The sequence below is a fragment of the Pseudoliparis swirei genome, chromosome 23 (genome assembly GCF_029220125.1).
Source record: "Pseudoliparis swirei isolate HS2019 ecotype Mariana Trench chromosome 23, NWPU_hadal_v1, whole genome shotgun sequence".
In the NCBI taxonomy this organism is placed as follows: domain Eukaryota; kingdom Metazoa; phylum Chordata; class Actinopteri; order Perciformes; family Liparidae; genus Pseudoliparis; species Pseudoliparis swirei.
The window spans coordinates 12,908,778-12,925,308 of NC_079410.1; the positions used below are offsets into that span (position 1 = coordinate 12,908,778).

At 41.4% G+C, this 16,531-nt stretch overlaps 1 protein-coding gene across 1 annotated transcript; it reads right to left on the reverse strand.

Moving 5' to 3' along the window:
• Positions 1–1,772: 1,772 nt before the first annotated feature.
• On the reverse strand, positions 1,773–12,723 carry hs3st3b1a (heparan sulfate (glucosamine) 3-O-sulfotransferase 3B1a). Its single transcript, XM_056407671.1, has 2 exons — positions 11,944–12,723; positions 1,773–3,647 (listed from the first exon to the last, which is right to left on the reverse strand). The coding sequence occupies exons 1-2, from the start codon at positions 12,426–12,428 to the stop codon at positions 3,029–3,031; spliced, it is 1,104 nt and encodes a 367-aa protein (XP_056263646.1). The 5' UTR covers positions 12,429–12,723; the 3' UTR covers positions 1,773–3,028.
• Positions 12,724–16,531: the final 3,808 nt, after the last annotated feature.

Sequence of the window (16,531 nt, forward strand, 5' to 3'; positions counted from 1 at the left end):
ACTGTTCATCTGTACACGTGACATCTATTGCTTCTGTCAATCTGGAGAGAGATCATCCTCTGTTGCTCTCCCGAAGGTTCATTCCCTTTTTTCCCTGCGAAACGTTTTTTTTTTATTCTTGGGGCGAGTTTTTCCTGATCCGATGTGAAGTCCTGGAATGTCGTATACAGGTTGTAAAGCCCTCTGAGGCAAATTTGTAATTTGTGATTTGGGGCTACTCAAAATAAACTGAATTGAATTGAATATATTCAATTTCTTGTTTCATTGGCTAGATTTTGGGGTATAGGCCTTCATATATATCTGCACTACTGTATGCACCGTGTAACTGAGATATTCTTGTTCCAATATCTCATGTCATCTCCTCTTCAACTGTTCTCGCTCTCAGTTGTCGCTTTTATGGATAAGGTCACTTAAAGGCAACAATTTTAACCTCATAGGGTGATTTTGTAATTTTCTCAATCAAATTAAATGAAGAGTGGACATATGACTCTCAATAATTTCCCCAAGCTCAGATCAAGCATGTTTAACTCCTATCTTGCATGAGTGACATCTTACAATATAAAGACTTTCATTGACATCATAATGAGGTGATCATTCATCCCGCTGCCATCACCCAATCCAATCTCCAAACGTCTGTACATCTGTTCTCTCAACCGAACCGTCCGCTGATGTTTGATGTTTTATTTTCCTTCACTTGTTCTCGGCATCTTTGATTCCAAATTCCCATTTGGTAGCTGCCAAGAAGCCGAGTGAATTTGCTTCATGCTCAGAGCTGCCAGGTGTCTTATTTTGCTTGTCTTCCCAACCTTCGGACAACAGCAGCCTCCCTTAGAACAGCCTGGAGGGCTGCACGCTAACAGCCATTCCCCAGTTGGGAGCCTAGCAATTACAGCACCCCTCCTCTTTCCCTGTAATTGCAAAGGGAGCTGCTTCCTGAGTGAACAGACTACTAGCCTGCCACCAGGGAGACTGGCTTCATCACCTCTGGCGGACCCAGTTAAATGAGGGTGTTTTGCTCCAGAGTTAAATAAAGGTTGTTCGTGAATAGGGCGTAGCGATTCGTATCTGGCTTGAACCGTAACCTTTTTGCTCTGCGGTTAGTTATGCTGCGTGATGGATTCGACAAATTGCTTGATTCATGTCCCACAGACAACCTGAGGTGTCGGGGAAAATTGACGGATGAGCAAATGCTTCTGGTTAAAACAAATATGTACGACAGACTGAATATTGTATCATCGGCAACATAATGTTTTTTTTTTTTTCTACTTCAGGTCACGGCTCGAACACACAAACAGGAAGAAGAACCTCCTCTTTACACCCACACAAACACATTTAAACAGCGGCTTGAAACCTGACCTAACTTCACTTTGTCGAGTGTGGAGTGTTAAGTGTCACCCAGGGACATAAAAAGGAATGCCAGTGTTTTCCATATGTGACGTCTCTCCAGATGAGAAACCCGACACTTTGTTGTGTGTTTCTGGGGGTCATAGCAACAAAACCCACTCATTGGTGGTAGCGTGCAGGCAGAGACCGCGTAAAGAATAACGCTGCTGTGCTAATTAGCCAGTTGGCGGTGAATTAGACACAGCGGTACTCCTTCGCCTGCAGGGATCTGGAAATCTAGACAGGTAAGGTGGGTGCAGTGCATGAATGAGTAACACAGGTTCTGCATTTTAAGAAAGTAAAACATTGACATAAACCAATATTCTTTATATAATTTAGTGCTATTTTAGTACAATATTCAAATACAGTATAGGATAAGGGAGTGCTGATGAGTTTGGTAAAACATATTTATTTCTTACTTCATAAAAATGACATGCCCGCACCATTTAATCAACTTCTCAGCCAAACCTGCTTAATTTCGATGTTTTTAAAACAATGCATGAAGTAAAATAGTGCCGCTACAACAACAGGGTTGTAGTAAATCATTATGGAATGGCGTCTGTTCAAATGCTGACAAATGTTTGTCCATAACGGTCGAATAAAACTCAACCGTACATTAAATTAAATGGAGAAATGTAAGCCCAACGTAGGTTTATTCTATTTCTCCTCTACAAAGATGCTTATTTGAGTTTGTGTATCGTGGCTAAGGGCAGCAGTAACACATGTAGTATCACCTGTGGTTAAAAAAAGAAGGAAAAAAAGAAAAGCTGTTCAGGATCATCCATAAGAGCCATTTCAAAGCAGATCAATGAGTGTGATTAAGACATATTAATCATTTTCTTTTTGGAAAGAGCAACACATGATCGGAATTGTGAAGCCTGTGCAGCATGTTTTTGGATCGCGGCCTGACCCTCTACTGGTTCCTAATCAACATTCCTTCGTAGAAATAGTATAAATAGTGGTTAAGTCAAAACATTGTAACAACACATCACAGCGTATCTTTTTATATTAATTTGACGTTGGCCCAAAGGTCAACCATAAACTTATTACCATTAAAGGATCCGTGTTTTATTGCGGTGCTCGAGAGATCAAGGCAGTGCCATCACTCAGGTCTAATTGACATGATGAGGAGCTATTACTGTATTGATCCACCTGGCAAGTGGCGCTGGATCAGCTGAGGCCTGTATCGACCTGACTAAGTGGGTCGACAGACCTTTGAGGGTCAGGCAAATGTTAAGGGGACATTACCAGTTGTTTGTAAAGTTGGATCTCATTCAGCTTTAAGATGAAGCAAAAGAAGCATCCGGAAAAGTAAAAGACTAAGAAGTGGTTATCCACAGAAAGCCAAAACAAAACATCCTGATGGATAGAAAGGATGCCGACCCTGCTCATAATACCCGTAGAAACATTGTGCTTTTATAAAAATGTCCATGTACTCTATGAGAACTAAAACTGGAACATAAAGTGTGGATCATGACTTAACCTGGTTAGGCAGCTTAGTGAGTTAATATCATAACAATAAATTATCATAAAATAGACTTCTGAACTTTTTACACATACACCAAATACTGTACATACACTGTATAACAATATCTCCAGAGTGAAAACACAGACAAGGGACCAGCGTGAGTCTGTCGTTATCCTCTCAATCCCAGCCAAAGTCATGACCAGTCATCTGGTAAAACTTGCGATTAAAGGGTTTATAAAAGTCCCGTAACTTCTGCACCACCTCTGGGTCAATATTGGGATGGGTCCTGCCTTTGGTTTTGCCCAGGCAGTGTGGCTTGCTGTTCCACTCAGGTCTCTTTAGGCAGGGGAAGCCCTTTGCTGGGTTAAAGTGAAAATGCTTCTCCGTGACCACCTTCCTGAGCCCGAGAAAGTCCTGGACGCGAGCCATCTCACCTGCGGGGTCGCTAATCAGACGCTCCCCGCTGACAAACAGCAGCTGCTCTGTAGGGAAGTGCTGCAGCCAGCGCTCAAGGTGCTTTGCATACATGCCAATTTGAACAGCACTCCATGTGGTGTCAATCAGACCCGCTGACATGTTCTTAAACGTCAGGCTCTCGAAGGACGGGATGTCCGGCTTCTTGGAGCGAGTCTGGGTGTAGTCTGAGATGGCCCGGGTGACCGGATCCCGGACCACGACAATTAGCTTGGTGTCTTTCGACATGGTGTAGATTCTTGCGGGGACCTCCTTGGTGACGTAGTAGCTGGGGGTCTTCTCCATGGTCAACTGGCCATCGGATGACTTGGGCATCAATTCCCTAAAAAAGAACACAAACACACTGATTTACATTTGCGCTACAGACTCTACACAAAAAACTCTGTACCAATATATATGTTCCTCTTTTAAAACAAGTTATAAGAGCCACCATACAGAAAGGCAACATAAACACTGACAGTAGCTCCTCGGCAGGTTTATAGTACTGTCAGTACGTCAATCGCCATCAAGAAGACAATCGAAGACATTATGCTCAACATTAACTGAGTCTGAGTGTACCTAAGGTGACAGGAGCTGGGAGGAAAAGCTGGAGATCAATCACATGTGATGGTGTGTGAACACAATGCTCAGCTCATGCTCAATACAAACCCTAAAGGAATACATTCGTCTCCCCCGCTGCTGCATTTAATCAACCTTAATACCCCAATCCTCTTTCAAACCCCCCAATCCTCACTTTGAAATATTCCACACCTTCATTACATTATACAAAGAACGGTTTAACCGTGGAAAGACAGCATTATGCTTCATGCCAAGACAGACGACTGTGACTACACCTTTATTCTCATATTTGGTTTTAATGTTGTGTAAAATGGGAAGATCTAGAAGAACCTTGCATTCCTCAGAAGAAAATGCAAAGCTTGAGAGCTGTCTATTCCCATAACTCTGTATTATTTTGACCCTGGATGGCTTTGGTTGATCATAATATGACTGGATAATGGCTAAAGTGAGCCATGGGGGATTAGGACTAAGCCAAACATGCTGGAGCATTAGAGGCTGGTTGACTGCTTGTTGGCTGGCTGTGTGGCTGACTTGTCTCTGAAGAGAGAGGGAGAGAGATATGTGGACACTGACGATGAGATTCAAGCACTTAATCAAAGGACAAATATTAGTGATGGACACAATAAGCCAAACATAGCTGAGGCTATGTCAGAGCAACATGTTATGGGTGTGTATACGGTTATGTTGAAATTGTTCCTCATCCACACAACGATGTAACAATGTAGAATGCATAGTAAGTCACTTCAATGCCACCACGGACAACAGACCCGAGAATCTCAAGAGTTGAATCAACTATTATCTTGCATTAACCAAAATGTAGCATTTCAACTCCACATCTGGCAGCATTTATTTAAGGGGTGCTCCATTTGCAAGGTGTTTGTGCATTAATTACAGTAACCTCACATTATAAACAATTAACACTTCCCCGCTTGTTATATGCGTAAAAATACACAGAGCATTTCTTAAAAAGGTAATTCCAATATATTATAATATCTCCTCGGGGGGCGATGCTTGTGAACACATCTTCACTCCCATATATGTTTGCTACGATCATATAGAAGCAAAAAATTAGAAATTTAAGAGATGTAATTATTATAGACACCAAAGTTGTGAGTTAGTAGTGAGCTCTTAAACAAGGTTAAAAAAAAACATGTTGGTCCCTGCCATTCTTAAAGCAGCCTTAAAGTATTTGGTAATATTCTTATGTCGTGATTGTGAGTGGTTGATCTAAATCAAACAAACGGAAAGCAGAGCAGCCATGTCATTAAAGTGATTACAATAATTTCCAAACATCTGTTGGTACACGCACAAGGAGCTTCAATACGCTCTCTCCAAAACCCACCCAATCCTTGTATACATGTATGTGGTGGATAAGAGCTTAGCTTTAGTGATCGTGGGGAAAGTATGCATCACATATTCCGTGTTGCCGCCATGTCTCACACATGGCTTTCTCTTTCTTAAGCATTGTCATCATCTAATGTCACCGGCTCTTTCTTTTCTATAAAAGCCCTGAGTCTCAGACATTTATTACACTTTCCACTCCCTGAGTGGCATAGTCACCATTGTCGGTGGGGGGGAAACAAACAAATCTATCAGAAACCCCACAAGTAGGGTCTGCATCTCTTGGCTTTACACAAGCAGAGGGCTGCAGGTCCTCCTTGGGGTCTCAAGGGACACAAGGACTTACTACTGTACCAATCAAACGTTCTACTTAGTCCCCGAGCAAAACAATCTGTGTGAGAAGAACATGCATTATTCATCTGAGCTGAGAGAGAGAAGGGAAGAACATCTCTGACTGAGCGAGGAGGGAGAGAGTTGCCTAAGGGGGTCAGATGTAGCAAGCTTTCACAATTTGTTCTGCTTAATAAACAATGTTGCCTGGAACCAATAGCTTTCAGTGCATCCTCATGTATCAATCAGCTACGCAAGGGCATAATCATTTAGCTTCAAGGCAGTAAAAAAAACCAGTCCTCTCTCGAACTAAATCACAGCGGATGGACTTTTGCCCCTTCCTGAATTTTTCAAGTTACCATTTGACTTCATAAAAGTAAAAACGCTGCTTTACTCTCAAATTGTACGGTCTAAGTAGGCTGTAAAGTCATAAAGCCAGGAGTCTACCTATAATAGGTGCACTGAACATACGTCTATATTAATGCTGCACATAAACATCCTCTGCCCTCTAACCCGTCCAGTTAAACTCGCAGGAGAACGGCAGTGGTGAGGAGATAACGCAGGGCGGCAGAGAGGAAGACTGTGATAAAGCAAGAGAGGAAGGAGTGGAAGGTGCAACGAGAGGATAAGATCTAAATCAGGTGCGCTGTTGGAGGCTAGCGTCGACCCACCTGACCCAGAAGCCTAAGTCTAAGTTTTAAGTCACCGGCAACTTTAAATGCTGCGTCGGCCTATTCCTGCAGCTGGAGCCCAACATAAATCACCCCTACAGCCACCTACAGATAGATATTAATCCAGGAGTGCTGTGTTACGTAATTTGCGGGTGTTATGTCTGCTGGGCAGTGAGGTGTGTCCATTAAACTGGCTTGTGTGTACACAGCGTTTGAACTGGTGCCTTGTTTACATTCACTGCTATCTGGAAGCAGGTTCAACGGTAGAGATCGACAAAGTTGCTGTGTGATGCCCTCACTGATGAGTTCACCAAAAACTCTGACGGTGCAGAAAACTCAGACGAGACTCACACTTCTTGTATCCTGCAGGATTCTTGCTTGACTGACTCTAATTGGAATTTGATATCTCAGCAGTTCAGACCGCCGTGACAAGAGAATGGTGCATTTTCTAATGTCAATGACAAGTCCTAATCTTGCAATGCAGGGGTTGAGCTACTGTAAGAATGGCTCTCGAAGACAGGATGAGAGGTGGTGGTATGCAGACACTTAGACTAATCAGACCAGTACCCTGGGAGATGATTACCAGACAGAAATCAAAGAGGAAAACTTCTTAAGGGGAGGTGTCGTGTGGTCATCGCAGCTCATTTTATCATGCGTGTGAAAGTCATTGTCATTGCGCTCAGGACCTCCAGTATTCGGTATCTCAACAGCATTCCTGAACAGCAGTGATAGTGCAGAGCAAGCCTTTTCCCATCCTCCATTTTTAGTCTCAGTATGCAGAACTCAGGGCCACCTGGTTGTCAGAGGGAGACAGGCCCAGTCTGATGAGAAGAGGAGGAGGAGGAGGAGGAGAAACAGTGCATGAGACATACATTAACACATAACAATTTGGACAGTCAGTTGTTTTCTACAACCAATGAGCACTTTTTCTCAGGGTGGTGGTGCTGGAAAAGGCATACACCAGCAATGCTTAACAAATCCATTACACACTAAATATACATCGGTGTTTCGTAGCTTTTGATTCAACCAGTGGGAAGACAAATAAGTATATTTAGATAAACTTACTAAGCCAAATAGAGAATGAGTGATGAAATAAAAGACACAACATACTGTATATAAATATACCTTATTTACATGAGCCAGAATATGTTATCCCGAGCAGGAGCGTACAGGGAGCGGTACAAAAACACAAGCTAACAGTGATGCAGCATCGAACTTAAAGGGGAGATCCTCCATCAAAGTCTGTTTACAGGTCTTGGAGTACGACGGCATGTGCAAAACATTTGATTAAAACTTTACCATCCCTCTGTTACTCCAGATGGACGGAATCTGACACATTGTCCTGAGTGTGTCACTTGAGTCGGCATCAGTTGGGGCTGAAAAGTAAATCATTTTTTTTTAAAGAAAGCGGAGGAAGGAGTTACAAAGAAGTGAGCTTTCCAGACTTCTCAGTCCTCCTCTCTGCTTGAGGCTGGAGGTTTAAGGCAACATAAGCCGCTGCTAGCTTGTGGATTGAAACAAAAACCCTGTGAGTTGAGTTGAATTGTGAGCATCGTAGGTGGCAATTTTTTTATAAGAAGGAAGAATGAAACAATTAAATATCTTTTAGCTCTGGTGCATCCATTTTAATTTTATTTTTAAACAACTGCCCATTATGAGTGCAACAGCGTTATAGGAGTGCTATAGCCAAGAGCAAAACGATATGTCCCATGACTATATTCTTATATTAATACAGGCAATAATGTCATGCTAATATTTAACAAAAGAGCAAAGCAGTACAAATTGAAAACATTGGTCAAGTGCAGCTGGGAGTTAAGAATGAAGCTTGTTCACTTGAATAAATATGGGCGTTGTTCAAAACATCCACACTTATGACGTTAGTTTCCATTAAATGAGGGAAAATAAGAAATTCTTTGCATATAAAGTAACGTATATAGTGGTAATTTCTCACAGACACATGGTGGCCTGAGAGGATCAGCAAAAGCAAAGAACACGCCAGAGAAGCCAACCAAAGATGGCTGGGGCAGATTGCTGCTCTCTCAAGTTGCTCTGACTCGCTGTCAGGGAGGCTCTGCAGCGGAGAGAAAGATAGAAGCAGGAAACAACACATTCTCTCGAAAGATAATATTAAAGAGAGAGATGGGGATATAATAGAGTGAACATGTTTTGTTTCTGTGTTCCCAAAGTGCCGTAATAAGTGCTGTGGTTTGACAAATTGCCTCAGGCATAAGCCCATGAAGTTGTTACTGCAAATTAAACCTTCAATCTTTAGAATAGGGAGGTGAGGTGCACATTACCAGTACTGACAATCTAGTGGACTTATTCTAGGAACACCAGCATCATTTTAGCATATTGAAAGAAACATATTGATATGTTTGAGAGGGCATGGTTCTATGTGGTTTGTTGAAATATTTGAGGAATGTTTGAAACAACAGCGTGTGAATCTTTTCTTTGAAGCGTCTTATTGTCGATGCAGTGTTCCCTTCTTTTACCGTCAGTGTGCTGACACATTAGTTTAAGCTTGTGGATGTTCCGATATCAAGAGCTCTCTCGTTTTCGCCGATACCCCTGAGTCCTTCCAGAAAGCTTAAAGTGATGAGTAAGCAAAATTCCACCAGTAGACTTAAATGAACCGTCCCTTGGGAATAGCATCTCTTTTCCAGACAGAAATCTCTGAAAGTCAACTTTCAGACGAAAGGCATAGTCTTTGGGTCTTTTTTTGGACAAGTTCCAATGAATGCTCTTTCTGATGAACTCCTGCTGGGCTTCGTCAAAGGGCACTTTCACTCTTCTGAGCACATTTGCATACAAAGTGAAGGCAGAGAAAACATGTTTCACACTAATTGTGTGCTCTTTTATTGTCAGGGTTAATGCAGACCTCAGGGGTCCTCCGGCGTCCCCTTTCATTGAGCTCAATAATACTGTTGCGCTTTCTAAAGACTCACTTTAAATTTACTGCCCTCTATCTGCCACTGGCCTGCAGTAAGCCTCCCAAGGGCTCTGAGGAGGATTAGGCCGTCTTCACTGTCACCCTCAGTGAGTTGGTAAGAAGGCCACTCAATGTTCTATATAGCTCAAGAGGAACAACACAATCTCAGCAGTTAAGTCACATCTACAGTATAGCAGTCAGAATCTTGATATGAGCATGCATTCAGCAGATGGATAAGATACTCTGGAGGAAGTTGGTGCCGTTATTAAATAAATAAGGGGCCAAGGAATTGCCTTCTGTGTGAGAATGCACAATTGTCCGCCTGCCTCTCTGTTTCTGCCGCTGGGTGACAACGTGCTGCATTGTGGTTGGTGTCCTGCTGTGCGGGGGCCTCTCCACTATGTGGGGCCTCCAGCAGGATGGACAGAGGAGATCTCCAGCAGGATGGACACACCAATCACGGCAGATAAAAGGCGTGAGCACAACTCAATGTCACCACAGGAACTGATCAGTCCACAGAGGGGACTGTTCCTCTGCACAAGTTACTGCACGCCATTAGTCTGGGGGCAATGATGTGAAGCATATGGGGAAACAAATCCACACACACCCCCACCTTGCTTTTTCCCTCAGAGCTTAAGACCAACTTCTGTGCATATAGGACTGCACGGAGAAAAGTTCCAAGAGGCTGGAAAAAAGTGTGCCAAACTCCTGAAATGCCATATGAAAATGCTTTTTCATCAAATTGATAAAAAATTATTTGTCCAACTTCGATGCGCCAGGCGAGGGATATTTTTCTCTGCGCCACTAAATGATCAGTAAGAGTTGACTCGTTGTCACGGTGCTTTGCTGCATGAGGGGTCGACCTGTATTCAGGCTCTCACTGTGACAACTCATGCCAAGTAGTTTTAATTAGCCAGATCACCTCAAAAGCTCCCAAGATGAATCAGTTCTCCACAAGCTACCGCTGTCCAAACTTTGCTGGCATGTCTCAATTATATGCAACTGCTTCTTTAACTATTACTTCCATAACATTTCATGGTATCCATCTCAAATGATAGCTTCATTGATAACATCCACTGCCTCACGAATCACGTGGATTGTAAAAACAGCATAATAGTAAAAGAAATCTTCAATCATGGCACAAATTCAATTTGTTCTTGTTGCTCAGTCTGCAGAGGTGGACAAAAGACCTCGCTCCACACACTGATCATCCAAAAATGTCCTAAACCTGTTTGGAAATTCTTGAAGGAGCTTAGGCGAGAAGTCCTTTGAACAATGCTTCACTTGGCCTTTTGTAGCTTTATGAAGCAGGAAACACTGTCTCCTCTAGATCCTTTGACATCGCCTGTTAATCCCTCGTCTCAGTCACTTGAAACAACAGCATCTCTTATTATCTCTTATTAACACATTTGGTGCTTTGATGCGAGCCATTTAATGTCAAACCATTTCTGGGAACATGTTGGGGGACATAAAAGATCAATAATTTCCAGGAATAAAGTGTGTTTGTGATTTATTTCCAGCCAGTTGGGTGACCGTGCAGCTGAGTCAACAGTAAAGTACATGCAAATGGAGATTGTGAGGTACAGTTGCCATGAAAAAGAATCCAATGAAAATGTAACGTTACACAATGTTGAAGGTGTAAGAGGCCTCAGGTTTTGGATCTCTGCCTTGAAAATCGAAACTAATTAATACTACTGAATCGATCCCTGGCTCTCATAATCTTGAATCACGCTCCTGGCTGATGTAACTTTCTGACATCTAACATAAACCAAGAGTTGTTTCTTCCTTTGATCGGCATCCAGAATGCTTGTCAAACTGAGGTGGAAGTGCTGCTATACGTCTATTTCTACCTGTTGCCTCCGTCTCGTCAGAAAACCACCTCATGACTAAATCCAAGGGCGGACGTTCCCGGAGCTCTGAGGTGATGAAGGTCATGCAAACAAGCAGAACATCAGTTGTGTTTTGTAACTGAACTTAACTGAGAAGAGTTGTTATTATATAGTGTTGTTCCCCATGGCCTGTGGTATACTGATATTAGAGTAGATCAACTGTTTGTGGTATTTCATTATATGCTTCTAATTTGTTGTTCTGGACTAAACTATCTTGTAAAAAGATTTATTATGAAGTAATAAACATAACAGTAAACATATTTAATAAAAACAGTAGTATAGTGGTGTATAAAGTCACTTTTGGTTTGCCGTCGACTATTATTTTAGTCTACTAGTTTCTTGTTATTTGTCTTAGTCAATACAATTATTGTTTTCTTTAATTGCATTGCACAGTATCATTATTTTAATATCTCACTTTGTTGGTTCTTTCTATCTTGTTATTTCTACTTGCACACCTAGGCCTACTTACTACTTATCACATGTTTTTATTTGGATTTAATGGGACTTGACATGTAATATAGCAGAATATAATAAAGTTAAAAGTTACATGATGATACACTTTTAAAGAAGCAACATATGTATTTAAATTGATGTTGGTGGTCACCGATGTAATATAAATGCAGCTGAGAATACAGCCTACACTGTCTTACGCTTTTTACATGGCTATCATATTAAGTCGGTAAAAGTGCAGGTGGCTCGAGGTGGAAATATAATGTTCAGAGTCACAATGGTGTGTTTTATTCTGGAAAAAGATTTACGCTTCCAGACAGCATCATTAATGAGATATGCCCCTGCGCGAGGCTCGAGGCGCAGAAGCCCACTTTATGTGTAAATGAAGCAAAGCTCAGTAAACGATCTGTCTCTGGGTTTCTGTTTAGAAGCAGCGGATCAGTGAGGTACCTGTACCACTCCAGTCCCTTGTCGTAGTTGCGGTCGAAGAAGTGCGGCTCTGCGCCCACCGCTCGGATGTCTGGATGCAGGCGCAGGAACTCCAGCAGCGCCCGGGTTCCTCCTTTCTTCACCCCGATGATGATTGCTTGGGGCAACTTTTTAGTCTCCGACTCATTAAGGAAACCTGACATGGCATTATCATCCAACACCTTCGCCTCGCCTCTCATTTCGTCCCAGTCGTCGCCTCTGCTGTCCAAATCGTTCTCGTTATTCAGTAAGTCCCTGGACGCCCCGAGAAACGACTCATGGATGTCAACTTCTGAATCGTTGTCGTGTCTCTTCGCGGTCAGATTTGGCATAGTTGAGCAGAAGCCAACACAACAATAAATCATATACACCCAAAGGGACAACATTATGCAGAACACAAATAGTTTGTTTTTCACGTGGGATGATGGCACAACATGTAGATTGTGTAAAATCGGACTATATTCCATAGGACCGCCGTGGAAAAGTTATATTCCAGTTAACAGGCATGTTGGCAAATGTGCCTCACTCCTCTGCTGAGATCCTGGGAAACCCGTGCGTAATTGCCCAAAACGCAAAGTCGCCTATAGCCAACATGGAAACTGATTAGCCTACAATGCGGTGGTTCACCTTCTGCTTCGACCCCAGTTCTGCTTGGAAAAAATGATGGATGTCTCTATTCTTGATTGAAACAAAAAATTAGAAAATAATTTCTATAAATGACAATAATATCGCCAGGTGAGCGATACGTTACGCACGAGTTGGTCTATCACTTGCTTTCTGTGTGTGAGCGCTCACACAGCAGCACCGGGTTATCTAGGCAACAGCATCAAGCATGCCAGCATATCACAATCCTATTTCCGGTACTGCCTTTCACAATAAAACCTGGTTAGCAAATATATCTAGCACTTGCAATAAACGGCGGATTTAAAATGTTATTATAATAATAAAATACACATGTATTACATTATTTTACTGTATTCAAATCAATGGAAGTCCCAAGAATGTTTGAAAGCTCGATCATGATAATAACAATTCTGAAAATAAACTTGACAATTTGGGTTAATTAATTGAGCACATTCGCCCCACTAGTATCTATTTTGTTGTTGTATATCTTCAATCAGGTAGGTCTACTTATCTTGTGTGTTTTTTTCTTCTTTCTATGTTGGACTACTTGTAGGCCACTCTTCCAGCAATTGCATGTGCTGTGCAAAATACTCGTAGCAATAGGCTTACCTTTATTTTGAAATCTGTAAATGTTCCGGTTCTTTTCTCTCTTTTTCATGGTTATATACACAGTTCTTGTGTCTCAGAAACACCAGAGTGCGGATGACGACCGCAGGAGTTTAGCGATCCCTCCAATCTGAGCATATTTACAGCCTTTTTAATTCCAAACACTGGATGACATAAAACACATAGTCAGTTTCAGAGGTACATTGTGGCTGGTTTTATCTGGTTTTACAATTATAATGGAATAAACATTTAGCATTTAGATCAGGAGCACATGAGGATATCGTTTCTTGTTAGTCCCTATGCCTATCCAGTTCTCTTGTGTTTTGCTCCGGTAATATACAATATTATCTTTTGTAATTTTAGTTTATTCCCATTTTTTTCACATTGTGAAAATACACAGAAACAAACAATAGTGCTCTGTTTTCCTCATGCTCTAAAACATCTAACTAAATCTCATGACAAAAAGTATCACGACAACTTGGAATTGTTTACTCGCATATTTACATGTGTACATCTGCACTTCTGTCATTTGTACTGTATACAAACGTCAGCTTTTGATACCAGCACACAAACCACATTTAAAGTGTTGCGGATCACCTGTTTCTTTCACAGCTTCATGCTAATTCTGGTATTGTGGAACATATGGTCCAGTGGCTCAAAGTTAATTGGCCTCGTAATCCTTCATAATTGTCCTTGTAATCATTCCACACAACATGAGCATGTCGTCGAAACACAATTTAATAATTTATTCCATAGGGGTGTTGTGGTGAAGAAGATGTGTGACCATGACATCTGAAATGCCACAAACACTTTGGTGTGTGTGTGTGTGTGTGTGTGTGTGTGTGTGTGTGTGTGTGTCTTAGCGCCTCCTCTTAATGCAGGGTCAAAGGCCTTCAGCCCCACGGCACCCCTCAGCTAGCAGAGGATTAGCAGGATTACCCCAGAGCTGCCATGTCAGTCAGAGTTTCACCAGAGACAACCCTGCCCCCTTCATCCCCTTATCTCATCTCCCAGACACTGCTATGTATGATATATATGGTGTGTGTGTGTGTGTGTGTGTGTGTGTGTGTGTGTTTGTGTGTGTGTCTTCTAATCCAAATAGGTGAATTTCCACTGTGCATGAGCACAAGATAACCTGTTTGTGAAAATGTGTGCGTCAAGGGGTTTGTTTGGAACAGTCTTGGTTTGCCCTTTCCACTTTGTGTACAGACCATGTTTGTCTTTGCTCTGTGTACTTGTAACTCTCTGGGTGGAAGTTGAGGGGTTTAGTTCAAGTGTTGTGGGAGTATTAACTTTATGGTTACTCTGAACTCCAAAACACTTTTTTATGTGTTTAGCGAATGGAAGAGGCAATTTAAAGGTTTCCATGTCTTTAAAATATTCTTCCCCAGCCTTGTATTCTTCCACCCAGAGCTCCCTGTATGACAACACTATCAGTAGAAATATAACTGTGAGTAAATCAATATACGTACGTTTTCCTGACAATTTATGTCGGCTCTTGCCAAACAAAAGCTCACTGGAGCAAAGCCGGACAGGGTAATATAGTATGAACGATGAATGTCTCCTTAATAGATCAACAATATTATCCTTGGAAATGTTGCGACTGACACAAGAACATTAAATCTATGTGAATTAAACCAAAACAAGGGTGCAAAAGTACCCAGTATTTACACAGGAATAATTGTGGGTGTCTACAGAGTAATGTTAACGTCCCACCTGACTAATGAAAGCCCAATATTCACTGAGCAAACGGTTTTATGTGTCTGTGTTTGATGTTGAGCATCTCGGATACATTGGATTAATTAGAACTTCATTGCAGAAAACAGCATTATTCAGTCCAATATCATTCAAATGTATCAAACTATGACATATTACCTCCTAATGAGTGTCTACAAATATGTATTTATATTTATACAGCACCTTATTGTACAAATAATTATACATTTCACTCCTACTCAATCTGTTCCTTCTCAATTAACTACACTTTATATTCAAAGTATTGGGTGATGCTTTAACTCAGATTAATATAATATATGTGACATTGTCAGTGACCCTGTCTTTGTGCTTTCTAAAAAATTGTATACACATATATGTCTGTCTGTATTCAAATATGTGTATCGAGATACAGTATGTGAGTATGTGATTATGTATATACCTTTATATATGTATGTTAATACTTTTGGTCTCTGTAGATTATTGATGGTTTCAATTGAGAAAACAATCTTAGGCCCTAAGTTTCATGAACTATCTTTATAGTGCCATTCACATATGTATTCATTTAATTATTCATATCTCTCTATTTAGCTAATTAGATATATAACATATGATATAATGATATTTATATGGATTTATAATGATTTATGTTCACTACACTAGACATAAGAAGTGGAAAGAGGCTTTATTTCTTCATTTACATTTGTGTCTACATGGAGAGAATTGACAGACTTCAAAGCGGAGCACAGTCATGAAAGCATGAAACTTAGAATAGGAACAAAGGACATCTTAGGAAGGACACACATACACACACACACACACACACACACGGGGTGCACAAGCAGACCCAGTTTTTCCAGTAAAATTGTTGAGCTGAATACTTCCATCTGTTGTGCTTCATGATGCACGGAGACAACACATCTCACATACACACACACACACACACATACTCTGACTCTGTGTCATCTTAAAAGGACTCAGGAGAAGTAAACCGGACACACTGCAGAGAGTGCTTGACTTGTTACACACATCCTCAGCACTCACACTCCTCTAAACAGATGACATACACAGCAGCTCATACATGAAAACCAGACATTTTAATAAAGTCCTGCATCAGGACACACTGTATCGTCTGTCGTATCGCAGAGCCACAGGATAAACAAATGCAACCTGATCTAACCTTTGTGTATTTGGTTCGGAGCCATTTTCTAATTTCGTGAAAGCAAAAAGTTCTGAATTGTCACCGACAGGAGATTCTGCTAACAACCTTTCGCCTGCTTATCACATTGTTCAGTCAACATTTTACTTTAGCTTGAGTGCAGTTGTGTTGATTGAGTGGGAATCAGGTGTGTCGTTGTGTGCACATTTGTACATGCTAAGCGTATAATCACAATCTGTTCTAATGTGCACATCGAGTCTAACACAAACATAAACATAGACACATCACGTTGCACTCACGTCACTGTTGGAGCAACCTCCAGATGTCAGAGATCTGAGCCTATTAGAGGATAAAGTGGGCTGATGGATGAGCTCATCCGCTGCTCCATCCCAGAAAGAACAAACAAATGGAAACAACAGAAGGACTGACGAGACCTTCCACACGCAAAGCCCTCAATCTAATGACAGG